The sequence below is a fragment of the Talpa occidentalis genome, unplaced genomic scaffold (assembly GCF_014898055.3).
Source record: "Talpa occidentalis isolate TD23 unplaced genomic scaffold, MPIMG_talOcc4v2.1 talOcc4.8, whole genome shotgun sequence".
In the NCBI taxonomy this organism is placed as follows: domain Eukaryota; kingdom Metazoa; phylum Chordata; class Mammalia; order Eulipotyphla; family Talpidae; genus Talpa; species Talpa occidentalis.
Genome location: NW_023605194.1, coordinates 32,426,933 through 32,444,647, shown reverse-complemented (window position 1 = coordinate 32,444,647; position 17,715 = coordinate 32,426,933). Strand labels below are relative to the sequence as shown.

The 17,715-nt window shown below is 49.9% G+C and overlaps 1 protein-coding gene across 1 annotated transcript in view; it reads right to left on the bottom strand.

Annotated features, from left to right (window-relative positions):
* The window catches only part of GRID1 (glutamate ionotropic receptor delta type subunit 1), a 598,797-nt gene that overhangs the window by 402,340 nt on the left and 178,742 nt on the right, over positions 1–17,715 (bottom strand). Inside the window, exon 4 of the mRNA XM_054690113.1 lies at positions 4,029–4,234. Within this exon, the coding sequence (XP_054546088.1) occupies positions 4,029–4,234 (206 nt within the window). The remainder of the gene's footprint in view (positions 1–4,028; positions 4,235–17,715) is intronic.

Genomic DNA, 17,715 nt, shown 5'->3' with positions numbered 1-17,715 from the left:
GTCATCTGTTAAAGATTTACCTTGTTGAAGTGAGAAATATTTGCATATATCATGTGGGACAACAGAGCACTGAGATTACTTAATTTACCTTTGCTATAAATGTATTAAAAAGCACTCTTTATATTCAAATTGTAGGAGCAAACTCACTCACTGCAGCAAACTCTGAGAATCAATTGATTTGAAGCCAAGAGTTAACCCAGGCTGTGCTTCTAGTAAGGATTAAATTGGCCTCCAGCCACACGCCTTGCCTGGGAGTCCCTGGGGGGTTGGGAGGGAAAATGTTGGGAGCATCCTTTCTACCTTCACCTGCTCCTCCCAGCCTGGACAAAAGGTGACCCCACCCCCAGAGCACACACTGCTCCCCTCACTGGTCTTTCTCCCACCCTTCCCACTACAGAAAGACAACAATGGTATCTAACTGCAAAAGTGAACGCCACAAGCTGCAACTGTCACATGGTAACTGCCATTTCTCTCCCAGTGTCGCAGTGTCTCCCCTTGACAGCTCTGCCACCAGCAATGCCATCATCCTGTTTGATGTACATATATATTGATGTGTAGGTCTGCACAGCTGTGCACACAGGTAGAAGTATGTCTGCACAGGCGTGTACACAGATGGAAGTATGTCTGTGTCTATTGGGCAGTTCTTATTTGAGGATCTGCTTGTGTCAGTGTATGTGGTTGGTTGGTTGTATCATTCTATCAGCCTCTGCTCAAATGTGAGTAAGTGTTCCATCTGCAGGCTTGTGTGTGCTTGTGCATATGTCTGTATGTGCTTGTGTCTGTATGTGTTCTGTCTGCATGCATGTGTTTTATGCATAGTCTGTGCATATTTCTATGTGTATGTTCCTCTGCGTGTATTTGTGTGTATATGTGCTTCTGTGTGTTTACATGTGTGTGTTTGCATGCATGATTGTGTTATACACTTATGCATGTGTTTGTGTGTCTGTATATGTATGTCTGTGTCCAGTTTCACATACCTGCCTGCACTCTGGCTGATCATCAACCCTCTTCTAATATGCTTCTCTGCATACTGCTCTTCCCTGCCATGCACCTAGAGGAGCAGTCCAGACCCAGTCAGTGAACTACCCAGGCCACTGGCCAGATTCTTTGTGCCCACCAGCTACAGATGGCCAGGCGAGCCCCTGGTAAAGTGGGAACACAGAAAGCCAGTGGTGTGTGGGTGCCCCAGATCAAGCCTATAGCAGTGAATGAGTATATTCTGGATGGCAGAGAAGCAGCCCCAATGCAGCATCTGGACAGCTGGCAGTTCCAGGCAGCCATGTCCATGTCATGTAGAATTTGTCACAAGTGACAGTAAAAGTGGCAGATTCACATGTAGCAAAATGTAAACTGTTCAAACAGAGCTGTCTTCTTCCCTCACGCTCATCAGTCCAGCTTGTTGAACATGGAAGAGAGCAGTCACAGCTGGGAAGGTTCCATTCCAACCCCAGCTCTGACCACGCACAATACCAATGTGATCAATAGAACTGGGGTTGCGAGGCCATTAACTCCCCTATAAGTGTTTTGAGTTTCATAAAATCACAGACAGTGGGTATGGCAGTGCGTTACCCTTGTGAGCAGCAAATGTCCTTGTCAGAGAAGAGGTTGGGTCAGCTGGCTCAAGAAGCCCAAGAAACACCCCTGCACAGGAAATAAAGGTCATGCTGGGGCAACACCTGCAGGTCATTCCCAGGTAGCCTGCTAAGTTAGCCAGTCATACAGGTCACGTTTACCTCCAGGGTTCAGATTCCTTCCACTCCCACACTTAGTAGACTCCCTAAAATTCCTTGAGCATAAACGTCATTCACAACCTCTGTCAGACTCTGACCAGAGACAGTGGGGCCATACCTTCGCCTATAAAGCCAGTACGCCCATGTTTAACTCACTGCAATACACAGAACTTTCTGCAGTCATCAAAACCACACAGCAGAAAGGGCTCTGTAGTGCACCAAACCTGGGCATGAATCCTGCTCAATCTCCTGGAGGCTTCTCACCTGACCTTAAGAAAATCATTTAACTATTTCAGCTTCAGTTGCCTCATTGGCAAAGTGCAAGGGCCACAGAACACACACAAAGGGTGACAGGCACCCAGGATATGGTGACTCCCTCCCCTTCAGATGGCAGCCACACAGGACCAGAGACAAAGACACTGACCCACTGGAGCTGGAGGCAAGGAAGCCCAGGTGCTGTCCTCCCCTGCTGTCTTTGACCCCCATGCTCGGGTTCACTCTTGCCCAACATTAGGAGTGGCCATTCAGGGGCATCCCCAGTTCTGCAGCACCCAGCAAAGCCAAGCTGTTGCAAACTCGGTCTGGGGGATTGGGAAGGCACCAGGCCAAAGTCAAGTAGAGCCTACCCAACACTGCAGGAGTTTGCATAATTAACCACTTGGAAATAATATCTTTAGCCGGTCTCATGGTCCTATATTAAATCCTTGCGGGGCCTGGGAACAGAAAAGGCTGGATTCATCTGGTAGGGAAATGGTGAATGTGCACAATAAAAAGAGAAAGGATGCTTCTTGGGAAGCTAGGCCAGCTGCTTCATCGTGTCTGTCATCTCCACGTCCCTATGTTACAAAGGAAAAAACTGAGGTGAGAAAGGTGAGGCAAATTACCCAAGGTGACATCAACAGGAACTGGGGGAATTGGGACCTGCCCCCAAATCTGCTTAATTCTAAAGCCAATATTCATTCTGCTCCCGAGCTTCACAGCAGAGCCCTGGCAAGGAGAAAAAGGAGCAAGGGGAGGAGGCAAGGGACTGGCAGGAATGGAGACGCGAGGAGGTTGGCTATGGAATTAGCAGACACCGTCACTGCAGCCGACTCTGGCTGGGGGAATTCAACAAGGGGAAAAGCTTTCCCATGAGCAGACGCTGGCACATACACTGCTGGAGACATTCTGAGAAAGCCTGGACACATCAGCGCTACTAATCCTAGGCTGCCCATTACCGAGCTAAATCACTTCTTACAGGGAAATGTGTTCCGGTGAAAATGCTGGGCGCCGGCAGGACAGGGCAGCCTGGCTGACCACCAGTGTGAGCAGGGCCTGATTAGCCCAGAGCGTCAGGGCTGCCAGCCAATTGCACCAAATTAAGTGTCCAAATTTTAAGTTCTCCAGCAGTGGGCTTCGTGCTGGTTCCTGATGCATGAGGTAGCATTTTGAGTAATAATTAATTAGAGGGGAAAGCAGAATAAGTAAGCAAAGTACATCAAATGGCATTAGTATAATTCTGCCTTTCACATCACTTTACTTTCAATCAGAGGGCCAACAAGGTAGATGCAGCTGGAGAGAGAACAGCAGGGAACATGTGGCTGCCCAGTATCCCCCTTCAGTCTGCCTCTGCCCCCAGATACAACATACCCCTTGCACCTGCCCCTCGTCCCCCACAACCAGCCCAACTTGGAGAAGAACCAACTCCAGTTTGTCACCTCTCAGCCAGTAAATCATCAGGGCTGGTGCAAATCAGCCAGCTCACAGAGTGCTTCTAGTTGTCTGCTCTCAAATTAATAGATTCTTTGTTAAATTGGTGGGCCTTGTCTTTGTTAAAAGGTCTAACCCCTAACAGAGGTGTTTTGAAAAACATCACTGATTGGCCCAGGCACCAAAAACTAAGCACATGCACCATGGATCATTCTGATTTGCAACCAGCACCTCCTCCAGATACTAACAAATTCCCAGGCAGAGCTGCCCACATCTGCAGTGCTAGACATTTATTTTACCCCCAGGGGCTTACACCTGTAAGCAAAAAGAAAAAGGAAAAGGAAAAAAAACAAAGCAAAACAATGGCCTGACTTTTGCCTCAGAAATCTCTGACCATGAGTTGCAAACAGGCTTCCCGAGGCCACCCCCAACCTCTCAGCATCTGGGCCAGCCTTGGGTCACCTGCTCAGGACCCATCTGTGACCCAGCACGCAAGGGGATGCCCACATCCATTTCAGCCATGCACGAATGGACTGTTCCCACAGCCCCCTGAGCCATACCAAGGAGTCCTGGGCAGCCCTCCAGTGGCCCCAGGCCCCTCCAGCCTACCTCATTGATGAAGGAGTGAGCCCCCTGTGGGCTGAGTAGCAAGATGGCACGGCGAAGAGTGTCCCGGTAGCGGTTCAGCTCCTCGGTCTTCATCGTGGTGAAGAGGCTGGTGAACACATGACTAATGTTCTTGTCCACCTTTTGTAAAGAGACGTCAAGTCCCAACCGCGAAGCCTGGTCCAGAAAGCTCTGGAGACCACGGATATCTGAGCAGTGAGAGAAGAGGAGAGAATCTCTTGAAATAAGAAGGGACCTCAGAGAATGTCCAACTCCCATGCTTCCCCACTTCCCCCTTACAAGACATCCCCAAAAGTAAGTTTCCATCCGCCTCAGTGGTTTACTGAACAGAGATTGGAAGGCACCCCAAAGTCCCCACCAGCATCCAGCCCCAGGGTAAGTGTCTCCCATCACAGGGAGTGCTTTCTGCAGACCAATAGGTCCTGTGGTCAGAAAGCAGCCTTGGTGATGAGCTCCCTATTCTCCTCATTACTTTTAACCAATGGAAGTAAAAGTTTTGGTAGCTCTGGTATGATTCCATGTGCTGGTGGTCCCTGGCTTCAGTCCCAGGTCTCTCCACCTCCTGTAGCACCACTCCTCCACATACTGAGGTTCTTACTGCCCTGACCCAGTCTCGGTCCTGCCCCAAAGTTATGACTGAACAGCCTATAACTTCACACCCCGGCCCTGAGGCTTAGGATTCTGTCTTGTTCCAGAGACATGATTTTCCTGGATGAAACAGTCCCCCACTCTCCCTCCCACTGGGGCGACTCTCACCCCAAGTCCAGTCAGAACTGCACATCCTGACTGGTTCAGGAGTGAGCAGTTGTTCCACTGTGTGGTCCTGCATGCCAGGAGCCCACGGGGCTGGGGCAAGTTGCAGGTACTTGCAGCCTGGCAAGTGAGAAAAGGTGTCCAACAGAAGATCACACAGTGCCTTATGCCTGCTGCAGCCCTGAGGGGACCTGACACATAGGACCAGACTGGCAACACACCTGGGGTTCCCAGAGAGGCCATGCAGTCCCCATCAGCCTGCTTGAGACCTGGTGATCCATAGTCCCAAAGTCACTTGAAAGAGAAGTTTGAGGAGGTTTTTCAGAATTCTTACCCAACCAGAGGGAATGGCAGGGAAAACAGAGATGGCTCAAGAGCAGAAGAGCAACAGGGGGAGGGGACACCCATCTGGAAAAACCCAGAGCTGGTGTCACCTGCCCTCTCCCTCTCTGAGCACAACTCAATTACTAGAAACTTGAGGACACTTCTGCAGCAGATGTATGATGTGGTGTCTTGCCCTAGATGTCAGGTGTCTGATACAGCAGCCACTAGCACATGTGGCTATTTAAATTTAAACTTAAATTCATTAAAGTTACCTTCTCGGCTCTCCAGCAGCCCTAGCCACATGTCAAGTAATAGCCACACCTGCCTAGTGGCTACCACTATAGATCATATTGAGGGATCATTGTAGAAAGTTCAACTACACAGTTCCAACTGAGAAACTGTCTTTTAGCCAGGAGGGTATAACTGATGTTCCCCAATATGGGACATTAATTGCATTCAGGCCCCTGGTGAGGGCCTCTTGCTCTATTACTTTGAAGACCTTTCCAGTTCCCATTCGGGATTCAAACACATGATCTGCTTTGATCTACAAAATGGGTATAACATGGTATACGTAGAGATTAAAATCAGTGTTTGTACATTTCACCTTCTGTTCTTGGGCCCTACCACTGCCCTGAGAACATCCCTGGGCTAGACTGCGGGAAGGAAGTGGACACCTAGAGAAGAATCCAACTGGCCCCCAGGCAGCCATCACCAGCCATACGCCAGCAGAATCCAGAGGCATGGTGGGCACAGAGCAAAAGTGCTCAGCCGATCTTAGACTCATAAAAAAATAACAAATATCTGTTGTTCTAAGCCACAAGGTTTGGATTTTTTTTCTCAGTAACTAATTGATAGATCAAGTTAATCAGATGCACTATATCTTAGGAAAATTTCAATAAAAGAACAGGAAACATATCTTAAAAAGTCAGGCTGTGGCTCTGTCCCCATGGGCCTGAGTGCAAGCCAGCCTGTAAGCTGCTGTCCACTGGCATTCTCAGCCCTGTCCCTTCACCTGGCCCATAGTCTTGGTTCTGACTTAGACCCAAGCACAGCTGTCAGGATGGCAAGAGGTGCCCAGGACAGCACCTGGGCACCCTGAGACCCCATATCTACCTGCTCACACTCCTCCATCAGCAATTTCCTAGTGACTGGGAACCCTGAGGCTGGCCAGGTCTGCAGAGGCGCACTTGCTGTACGTTTACATGGGCACGTGCCCTGGGAGGGTTCGGCACATCTGGGGGTCCAAGCATCTGGTAGGGCTCCAGGGACCTCAAACATCCAACTAGCCTGGCTGGTTCTCTCCAGCCGGGGAAGAGGCCCCTTCCCTGAGGTCCCCCTGCCTAAGACTCTCACAACTCACAGGCCTGTTTCATTTCCTCAGGGAATGGGAGATGCCAAGGGGGCTGGCAACTCTCTCGGGGCCCACAGGACATGGGTACACAGAGAACGCAAGCCCTCGGAGCTCTGTCTATCCTCGGCTGCTGTGTCTCTGCCTTCTGTTCAGGCAGCCCCCACTGGAACTGAGCCATCAGAGGGAGTTTATGCTTCCTGTCAGCAGCTGGCCCCTCACACCTGGAATAAGCGATGCAGGCTGAAGGCAGCAATCCCGGGGGACCCCAGCCTCCAGCTCCAAGCGCCTGTTCCATTGGGCTAAAAAGGTCAGCTCTCAGCCTCTGCAGCTCTTATTCAGCTGCACTTGGGAAGGACTGGGGGTGCAGAACAACAATGGAAGGCACAAGCTAAGCCTGCAGCTTTCCTGCCATTCCCCAAGAGTGGAGCCAAAGGCGTCTGTTTCTCCAATAAAAGCTCTTTTCTCCCTACAAGAGACGCAGTTTGCAATGCCACCCTTCCTCATCTCCCCAAGCTGGCCAGCTGTTCACTGCTGCTCCCCAGGAAGGGAGAATTCTCCAAGGAAGTAGACCTTGGACAGAGCTGAGGCTGCTCCCAGGGGCACAGAGCAGGTACTCGTGAGCCTCTCAGCCCAGGCCCACAGAGACTCCCTGTGCAGGTGGGTTGGCCCAGTCCACCAATGCTGGTGCAGCTCCTCAATTCCAGAAAAAGCAGGAGAAGACAAATGACCCAGGGTTCTCTGAGGCAGCAACAGGAGGCAGGAAGCATGGAAAAGGCCATTGGTCACCCAAGGAAGAAGGAGAGGCTCCCACCAGAGATATCCTGATCCCCAGAGACAGGCGGCAGCTCAGGGAATGTGGCCAAGTGCATTTCTGGGAGAGATTTGGTGCAACAATTTCCTAGAACAGCCTCCTCCTCTTCCTTGACCCATCCTTTGGGCTCTCAAGGTTCCCAATCCCCAGAAGCCACTCCAACACCCAAACCTAGCCTAGTTGTCCTGGGACACTCATCCATTCCTTCTTTTCTCCAATGTTCACTGAGTCGGTCCCTCTGCTAGGGGCTGAGAATCATGAGGCAATGAGTCCACAGTTACCCGTGCTGTTGTGGAAGCAACATTTGGGGGGCTGCAGAACAGAAGGAAACAAACAAGCATGCTAAATAGGTGATTCCCAACAGTGGTGAGAGCTCGGAAGAAAATAGATGTTGGGCTGGAAAAAACTGTGGGTGGGAAAGGCCTCTGAAAGGAGAAGATGAAAGAAGGAGCCAGCTCTGGAAACCTCTCAAGGAAGAACTTTCCATGTGCTATTCTGGAAGTTCTGGAATGAGGTATCTATGACACTGAATGAAGAACAGCCTTGCTCATTCCATGACAGGCATCAGAAATAAGGAGCGCTCAGGAGGCACTGGGCCATAGCCGCCTGGAATCAGACAGCCGCAGGGAGTGTCCCCTACCAGAGGAAGAGAAGTCCACTACCAGAGAAATGAAGTTTTCCAAGTGCTCATGGCCTGGATCTCCTCTGCCCCATCCCTCTTCCCCTCCATGACCAGCATGCCAGGTTCCCACAGTCCCCAGTACTTCCCGACCACTTACCTCTCTCTCCACAGCACCCACAACACAGTGCTCTAAAGCTCTGGCCAAATAGAAGATGCTCCTCTCACTGGGTCTTTCAAGGGTTCTCTGGAGTACCCAGCCTGTAGCCACCCTTCCTAGAGGCCTCCTCCTTCCCGGGCTGCCAGAACCTACCAGTTCCTTCTGCTCCCATCTACTTACCGACCCACTCTACTCACACACTCCTGTGCACACTCCCAGTTCCTCCTGGACTTCCCCGGCTCCACCCTCTCTGTCAGGCTCAGAGAATGGCAATACCAAGCACCCAGGCTGACCAAGGGCTTGGAACGTCTACTATCACCCCTTGAGCACATCCCCATGATCATTTCCCAGGTCCAGCACCGTCCTCCCTGGGAGAGGCTTACATGGTCCCCCTGGCTGTCCAGCACCTTCCACCAGGATGCTCTCCATGTTCATATCCACTCACGATACAGGCCTCCTCTAAAATCTTCCATGAATAACACAGTTTATGTTAAAGATGCCAAGAAATGAATTTTCTCAAAAGTATCAATCAATCACAAACAAACAAAAAGCCTTCAACAGACGCTATTGTTGCACATAAAATGAACTACATACATCTCAGCCTGTATGTAAGAGACAATCTGGTCCTAACAGCTTTTTCCATTTTTATTTTTGTGTTGCCATCAACTATTTCCATCACCACTATGTGCCCAAATTCTATAAAAAGAAGTTCTTTGCCCTCCTCTGGCCATCTGCCATACACATACACACATACACACATACACATACACATACACACACACCAACAACACACATCCCACACATACATGTACAAATCACACACCATGCACATGCCAACATAAGCAACCCACACATACACATGAGCACACCACTCATACACACACCATACATAAACAACATACACTCAACACACGCGCACACCCCACACACAAGCATACTCTCAGATACTCCCAATTTGAAATTTACAGAGCTCCACTCCTCCACCAAGATTCAGTTCAAGTCATACCACCCCTTGGAGGCCATCTCGAGTCAGAATTCACACCTCCCTCAACTTTCATAACTGGAGAACAAGCCCAAGCTCAGTGCCAGCCCAGGGATGAGCAGAGAGAAAGTCTGTGGAACTGAACAGAGCCAAAGCAAAGTCCTGAAGCCCAGGGTGTCTTCAGCAACCACAGAAGGTCTCATGTCCCATGGGGGCAAAGGTCTCCTAGTGAGAAATTGAAACTGGACAAAACTTTTGTTTAAAATGTAAGGTTATAAACTGGGATTATCCCACCACTACTCCGGGGCGAGGGTGGGGGGAGATCAGTCACTGGGCATCTTAAATATTTTCTTTCTGAAAAATCAATTTTAATGGGAGACCACATTTGAAATCGCTACCCCTACTATTACCAATTTCCAAGACAGGTGCAAGAACTGTGAAGACTTATGAAGAATATTTTACCATCTGTAACATACATACATATATATATATATATGAAGGCTGCACCCACCTCCGGAAGTTCACAGTTAGAAGTGTTCGGGGATTATTGGCAAATTTTCCAAAAGCTAAAACATGTCTTTGATTTTATGAACTTTTTATTTTCACTTCTTTATCATCTAGTCCCCAAATATCATTTTGAATTTCTTCCCATATGTAGTTTACTTGCACTACCCACAGCCCTCCATCAGTTTTGTCATGGACATGATCAGAAGCTGGAGGCCTGGACAGCAGTGAGGAATCAGCCCCTGTTTCCAAGAAGCAATCCCAAAGGCCTACCTGCGGTTGCTCCAACCAAAAGTAACACCCCGTCCCTCTACCTAGAGTCCATTTGGTGATCTCTGCCGTCCAGCTATGTGCTCCTACCTCCCTCCCTCTGGCCTCCTGCCTTCTCCTTCCCTCCTTCCTTTTATCCATCCTTCCACAAATAGTTCCAGAGCAGTGTTGAGGGCCAGGACCTCTGCTAGGCACCACTATGTTAAGACTATGCAGCCCTGTCCTCAGGTTGCTCTCAACCCTGCAAGTGAGGCGAAGCCCAGAGCAGGGAGTGGCTCCCCTCTGCCATTTACTGAGTGCCTCCTCTGGGCCTGCACGTGTTCCGCTGACAGACTGCATTTCATGGGTGATTTACTTCACTGCAGTGGATCCACATAGGTGTGATAAAGCACATCTCTCTGGGAGTCGGGCAGCACAAAGCAGGGCCACATTTGTTCAGCAAAGGGAAGAGCGGAACACACAGATGTGGCATGCCCAGCCAGCTCTCAGTGAAACAGGAAGCAGGCCTCTTTGGGTGACAAGGTCTCCCCAGAGTACATATTCCTGGGGTCCAGGTAGGGGCTGTCTTTTGGCCAGCTGGAAGACTCAGGGGGTGTCCCACTGTCCTCAAGGCACAGTGTTGCCAGGTCTCAGGGAAGGGAGGCCTTCCTGTTTGGTCAAAATTCCAGATGCCCAGATAACAGCTCTGGCCCAGCCTGCCCCTGGGAGTCCTCCAGAATGCATTCCATCCCCTGCCTCCCAAAAGTCCTGTTTTCTATATTAACCATCTCCTGTATGATGCTTTGACATCTGGGACCTGCTGACCCTGGAGGGGCTGCCCATGCCTGAATTGGCCAATTCTTAGAGAGAGCAAGCAACTCATCCCAAATCAACCCTTCCATATGCAAACCAGTCACCACAGAGCCTACAACACCCCCCCCCCGCCACTTCTATGGCGGGCTCTCACACTGCGGACCATTACCCACCCACCAAAACAACTGCAAGGCCAGGTATCAGACAACTGGGGGCACCCCTGCACCCTGAAGTTATTCCAAATAGCCTGTGTGTCTACCCCTCCTTACCTATTCTTTCCTGCAGAAGTCACATGAGGGTCTCTTGCCCACAGCCCCCCCAGTTCCCTCTGCCTCCTGACCAAACTTTCCAGTGGTGGTGCTTCTCTCAATACCTGATGTGCCTCATCCTCCTGGGACTTGCAAGACACCAACTGCTTTCTGAAAGGCAGTCATCTCCTGACCTGTTGGCCCCAACATACCTAAATAATAATAAAATTAGAGTCCCTCATGGGACCCCAGGGAGCTTAGAAGCAGCCCCACTGCCCACATTCCCCCAGAGGTGCAGAGAATAAACACAGGCCAGGTACACTAGTTTAGGTGACCTTGGGTCCCTTCCTCTCTGAACCCATTTCTCATCCATGCAACAAAGCTCGCCCTGCCTTGCTCTCAGAGCCCTGGGGTCCTTCAATGAGGTGCATATATTACTGCTAGCACAGTGCAAAATAGATGTTCAGTAGCTGTCAGCTCCCTCCAAACCTTTTCATCAGCACAGGGAACGCCCCCAAAAGGGTTCCCAAATGAACAAATCATCTCTCTTGTTCTAAAGACTCATCAAGAAGGGAGGGCCCTCCTGACAATCAGATGACACAATAGAAGACTAAAAAGGTCGCCTCTCCCTTCTGTGATAATGGAAATTCCAAAGTTGTAAAGTGGCTGAAGGGGAAGGTCTGTCATTGAAATCTCTCTGAGAAAGAGAGCCAATTTCTACCCATAATAGGGGGGCCAATAATATCGAGGAGCCTTCTTCTCAGACAGACGGGTTTCAGGATCAGCCATAAAATCACAGAGAGAGCAGATTCCAGAAAGGGGAGTGGAGGGTCTGGCTAATTCCTCCTGAGCCCATGTGCATAAGTGTGTGCACATGTGTGAGCCCTCCCCAAGCTCCTCCCCAGAGCCTTGGCAATGCAGGGCATCGGTTGATCATAAAATGTTCATTTCTCACCCAGTTCTGTTCCTTTCCATTTAAAAAACAAACACAGGAGAAAAACATTTTAAATAATCAGGCTGGAAGATCAAGATTAAAAACAATTTAAAATTAACGTCTACTCTGGCACTTTGGAAAAAACATACCACGCTGCATTAAGTGCTTTGAATTAAGTAAATTACACCAAGTAACTAATTTACATAATGATCAAAATTTGCATTTTACACATGTTATGATGAAAATGGGTTTATAAAATAATTCTTCACCAACTTCTGTTCTGAGTTGGGTTCCAGTATTTGGATAAAATTCTGTGGTGTTGATCTGCTACTGCCTTTCATGTTTCAAATCTCTGGCTCCTTGGATATTTTTTTTAATCTGCCAGGTCCCTTATTCCCATTGCAATAAATAGTCCCTTTGATTTGCAATTCCCTTCCGTCAACTCAGTGAGCTCATATTTTTAAAGAATCCGTAATATGCTAATGATTTTTGGAATTTTCACAAATAAAGTTTGATGTTCCTGTCACTTTTCACTTATGAGGTATTTGGTATGGATTTTAGCAGTTTTTCTTCCCAGATTTGTAGGACTAGTTTGCAAGGTCCTGTGGCTTTGGAGACCTTCTTCTCAGGATGAGGAATCAAAAAAAAAAAAAAATGCCATTTCCCAACAGGCTTCTTTCCTGCACCAAGTGCAGGAAAGCAAGTGGGGAAGAAAGGAAGACCCCACTGGACTTGCCTCAAGGAGACCAGCCTTCAGCCCCAAGAGGCCACTCCTGGCTTTGAGATACTCACTGCCTAGCAGTCTGGGAGCCAAAATTCCAGCATCCAGAGTTTCTGGATGCTTAGATGCTTCATGGCTCTCCCCCGACCCCATAGTCTATGAGGAACCCATTTCATAGATGAGTAAAAGGAAGCCAGAGAAGTTGAGCCTCTCAATCAACATCACATAGCAAGGATAAGAAGTATCCTATCTCTATGCTTTGAGAAAGTTCTGAGTATTTTCCTGCACTTCTCTCTAATTTAAGTAAAATCCCAAAGAAAATCCATCAATAGAAAATTTCCTTACCCAAAACTGCCAAGTTTGACTTTCCAAGGTATCCCAAAGATGATAACCTCTTTGTTAACACCACAGTCAAATGACCTCCCTTCATAGCATGGCAGATCCTATGCCACACAGAGTACAAACACTATAATAATCAAGGGCACTTACTTAGCTGGGTATGATGCTAAGATGCTAAGCATTTCACATATATATGCCTCATTTAATTCCCTGATATCTTTCCCAGGGTCATCAAGCCAGTAAGGATTGGGGTTAAAATCCAAAGCCAGAGCTCTCCAACCAGCCAGAGACACCTGGGAAGGTACCAGAAGAGGCAAGTCTCTGCCCCCAGCCATGTGCAGATGCTGAGCTGGGTGCCCAGCATACCCAATTCATCAAGCCTTCAGCACTCCTAGAAAACTGCCAGATTATGCCCATTTCACAGATGAGTCTCCAGCTCAGAACAGAGCTTAGATTCACCCCACATCCATCTATTGTCAGAGGTTCTGCTCTTCTGTGCCACATCAAATGTGGGACTTGAAGGTGGCGGCCAGGCCTACTCCCCACCCAGCCCAGGTCTATGAAGAGGCCACTCCAGGCACACCACACAGCACGTTGGTCAAGTGCCGGAGCCTGGCTTTTAAGAATGGCAAGAAAATGAAATGTGATGCATGCCATTACCAGCTGTTAATTTGCAATCAGTATTAATAACTGACATTACACAGTGAAATGCGCCATCTTCATTAATTCTGTAAATTATCATTGACGAGAAGCCCATGCTCCTGGGAACTGCAGTCCCGACTGGGATGTTTGGAAGCAACCCTGGGCTGGATAACACACCTACTGGCCTGCCAGAGGGACACCAAGGGAAGCCACCTGCTGACCACACTCCCTGCTCACCTGGGAGGGAGCCAGAGGGAGCCCGGTGTGTGCCCAAGTTCACCTCACACCCAGACTTCCCCCAAGTGCATGCCTGGTGCCTCACATGAGGCCATGCCCTTTATGAAGGTGAGAAAGACGGATCAGACCCTGATGGAGCAGACATGGAGGTCAAAGGGAAGCAGACAAGCAAGCAAGAGGCAGGCAAGGAGCTGCTGAAGTGCACAGGGAGAAGTCTGCTGCCGGGGGAGAGGAGAGGCTGCCTGGGAGAGGAAGCCTTCCGGGACTGAGCACAGGAGCAGGACCTGAGAACAAAGCTGTCTTTCCTGGGCAGACAAGAGAGAGAGAGAACACCGGGGCAAGAGGGGCATCATGAAGGGAATGGGAGCTGTCGTGTGTCCCCAAGGAGAATGGCCACGGTGTCATTCTTGGGACTGACAAGAAAGCAGCAAGATAGGAGGAAGGACTTCAAAATGACCTGAGGATCAACAGAACAGGGTCTGTGGCCCACCAGGTCCACCCTGCCCCCCCCCCCTTCAAGTCAACCTCTGAGCAGAGGAAGGACCCAGGGGCAGCAAAGTCAGTGAGTGCACTGGAGGCAGCCGGAGCCCCATGTGCCCGAGCACCCTCCATGGCCAGAGCCACACTGTCTGAGCAGCTGCTTCCAGGCTCTCACGGGGGCCTTTCCAGTGTAGGGCTGTGGGTCCCACCTAGGAGAAAGAGGTGGACTTTGAGCCCCACCCCTGGACATGGGTTCATCTGTGTTGCCATCTCTGGCCTGGGTCTGTCTCCTGAGCTCGCTGCACCTCATTTACCACCTCTGTGAAGTGGGCAGGACAGGGTAGTATCACTGTGACAAACAAGTGGGACAATGGGCACAAAGCACCTGCCACAGGGTCTGAGTGCAGGGAGAGCAAGGAGCAGAGACCACCTCTCAGCAACACAGCTACTGCCACCCCCCTTTTCTGCTCCCCGCCAGCTCTGGTGCCGCAATCCTCGTCTCCACAGCTTCCATTGACCTCATGACAAATGTTCTTTTACTTATGTATTTAATTTACATAATTACTCTGATATTGACTCGGGTTTAATTTGTTTCCTCTGAAACTTGGCTTTGAAAAGACAGTACCAGCCAGAGCCAGCAGAGAAGCACAGTAAGGGGTGCCAATGCCACCGCCCATCTCTGCCCCCCCCATGCCACTTCTGCATAAGGAGCCAGACCTCCCAAGTGGACCTGCACTTCCCTATGCCAGACGGATGGAAGTCAGGGTGCCAGGTTGCTGTAAGTACCCATCCCAGGAGCAATTCTGCCAGGCAGAGAGGGAAGTGTGGGCAGTGCCGGGGGGGAAGAAGGGTGGACCCTCTGCTTGGGGAGCACTGGAGAAGGAGCCAGAAGTCAGGTGGGTGTGCAGATGGCACTGCCAGTGTCCCTTTCAGAGCAACAGAGAGTGGGGATGCCAGGGGTACCCTGCGGATAAGGCTACAGTCCAAGGCAGGGTTGACCACAGTGGACACACCCTCAGATGGAAGAAAGACATTGATTTTGAAAAACCTATTTGGCAGTTCTGAAAGAGGGAAGTGACCTGGAGGACAAAAATTCAGAATTCATCATAAGCCAAGGCCATGGCCCAGGCAGAACTCAGTGAAGCCAGAACTCAGGCGGGACAGCAGGTGGAGAGGAGGGCCTTTAGCTACAGAGAAGGAAGGTGGGGAAGGATTAAGGTAGGACAGACCCTGGGTTATGCTTAGTAGGGCTGCTGGATGGGAAACCGATAATAAGGGACAGGAAGGAAGGAGGGGCAGGGGATGGGGGTTCAGTCCTGGGAGGACAGCTGCTCTGCCCCAGGTCTGATGTGGGATACACAGGAATGCCACCTCCCCACCCCACCCCTGCCTGCACACTGCACACACATATACACATGCACTTACATGTTCATACTCACAAACAGGCTCACTCGTGTTCCTCCTTGCACACCCACATTCACACCAACACTTGTTCACACATATACACACTTGCACAATGGTGCTTACACACACTCATGCACACAATGGTGTGCTGGAACCAGCTAGTACCCCTTCCTGTTTAATTTTCAGGAATTTTGTGAAAATTTCAAAAAAAATTATGCCAGTTATTAAACACTATAAATAATATAAATTTATAATTAAACAATTTATATCATAAACAAAATTGATAAATGCACAAAGCTCATTGCTTCCTAATTATCTTGTTGCATGTTACTATTATCTGTGCTCATGAGGCTATTAATGTCTATTATATCTAAAATACCATGTAACGGTGTGTCATCCCTCTTCAGCTCCACTTTCGGTGACATCATGATGCTCAAAAACTGCTACCGTGGGAGTATTTACACACCAGAATCCAGTAACACTAAACATCGGGGCTTTAGGTTTTCTTGGAGAGCTGATTGTTAAACACTTACCAGCATGCCACACCTCAGTAAACTCACACTTTCACAAACCCTCACTCACATGCTCACCTGCACCCACACTTACCACTCACACATGCACTCACCCCCACATTAACACACACACTGTGTACTCACCTTACATGCACACACATCCACACAATACTCTCTCACTCTCTTACACGCGCACTTTCATCTCCCCTAACCTCACACCGATGGTTGCAAACCACAGCCAGGCCTGTGTAAGAAGAAGAGTGGAGGCTGCCCTGAGGCTGAAGGAACTGCTTGTTGGCTCCCTTGGACTCTCCAGGGCATCACTTCGGTAATTAAAAGCAGGATGATGGCAGAGATCTGTCACATCAGGCAGGTGGTCAGCAAAGCCTGGGAGCTCTGCAAGGCTAGAACGACACAGCTGGATATCCCCACCCCGGCAGAGGCAGTCAGGTCACCCTGGAAACAGACACTGGGGACCCCACGCAGCCCTACTTTCAAAACATGTCTTCTAAATCTCTAAATTAAACCCACATCTATAATAATTAAGAGTCTGGCTCCACAGGCCTAATAGGACTGCTGGCCCATCCATCACAAGCTAGTTAACTCCCACCAGAACTTCTTGGGCCAGATTACAAATGGGACTCTGGGTGGGGGCAAGGGAGGCAGGGTATTATCCTGAAATGTAATTTGAAATTTCTTTCCAAAATACCATCCTGAAGCTGGTCCATCACATGCTCACACCAGCCAGGACCTGCCACACCTGAGGACTGGACCATGGGGCCCTCCGTCACCAGACACTGGAAGGTCCTGGTAAAACCAGGGCTGCTCCAGGGCTGTGAGGAAAAGGAGGACCACTGGACTAATAGTTTGATTGGTGCCAGGGTTTTTGGCCTCAGGGACGAAAACATGGCTGCCAGGGCCGATACGAAGGGCAGAAGCCCTTCCAGAAAGGGCATGGGACTGGAGGGGTGGGGGAGGAGCCCCCATTTATGGAGCACCCTCTCTGTGCTGTCCCCACGCACTCTCATTCATGTACACGTCACAGCAAGCCTGGGGTGGGGGCGGGGGTGGTGATATTAGTATTCCTGGCTTAGCAACTAGAAAGCTGGAGCCCAGAGAGCACCTCCTCTCTGGATCCTTGAGAAATAAAAACCAACCCAGGAAGGTCTGACTGCACCTCACTCCACTGCCTCCAGAAGTGTGAGCACAACAGAGCGTAGCTGTCTGTTGTGTAGGAGGACCCCTGATTCGAGGGTGTGACTCAAACCTGGCCTCAATACCCAAGGTATTCTGGACAGTCACCCAGCTCAATAAAGCCACAGGGGAGAAATGTGTGAATTAACCAAGGAAAGGCCATTCTCTGTTCAAGGATGGGAGTCAGGTTGAAGAAAACCCTCCCAATTGGATGCAGAAACCCCCGCTGGGGCTGGGTCATGCGAGCTGGAGAAGTGGGCTGACAGGGCTGCTGGGTTGGCCAGGAATGTAGGCCTCTGCCCACAGATTCCTCTAGGAGCAGAAGCCTTGGAGGATCCCCTGGCACTACACCAGGCACTGTGCCCAGTAAGCCCTCCCCAGCTCATCTACAC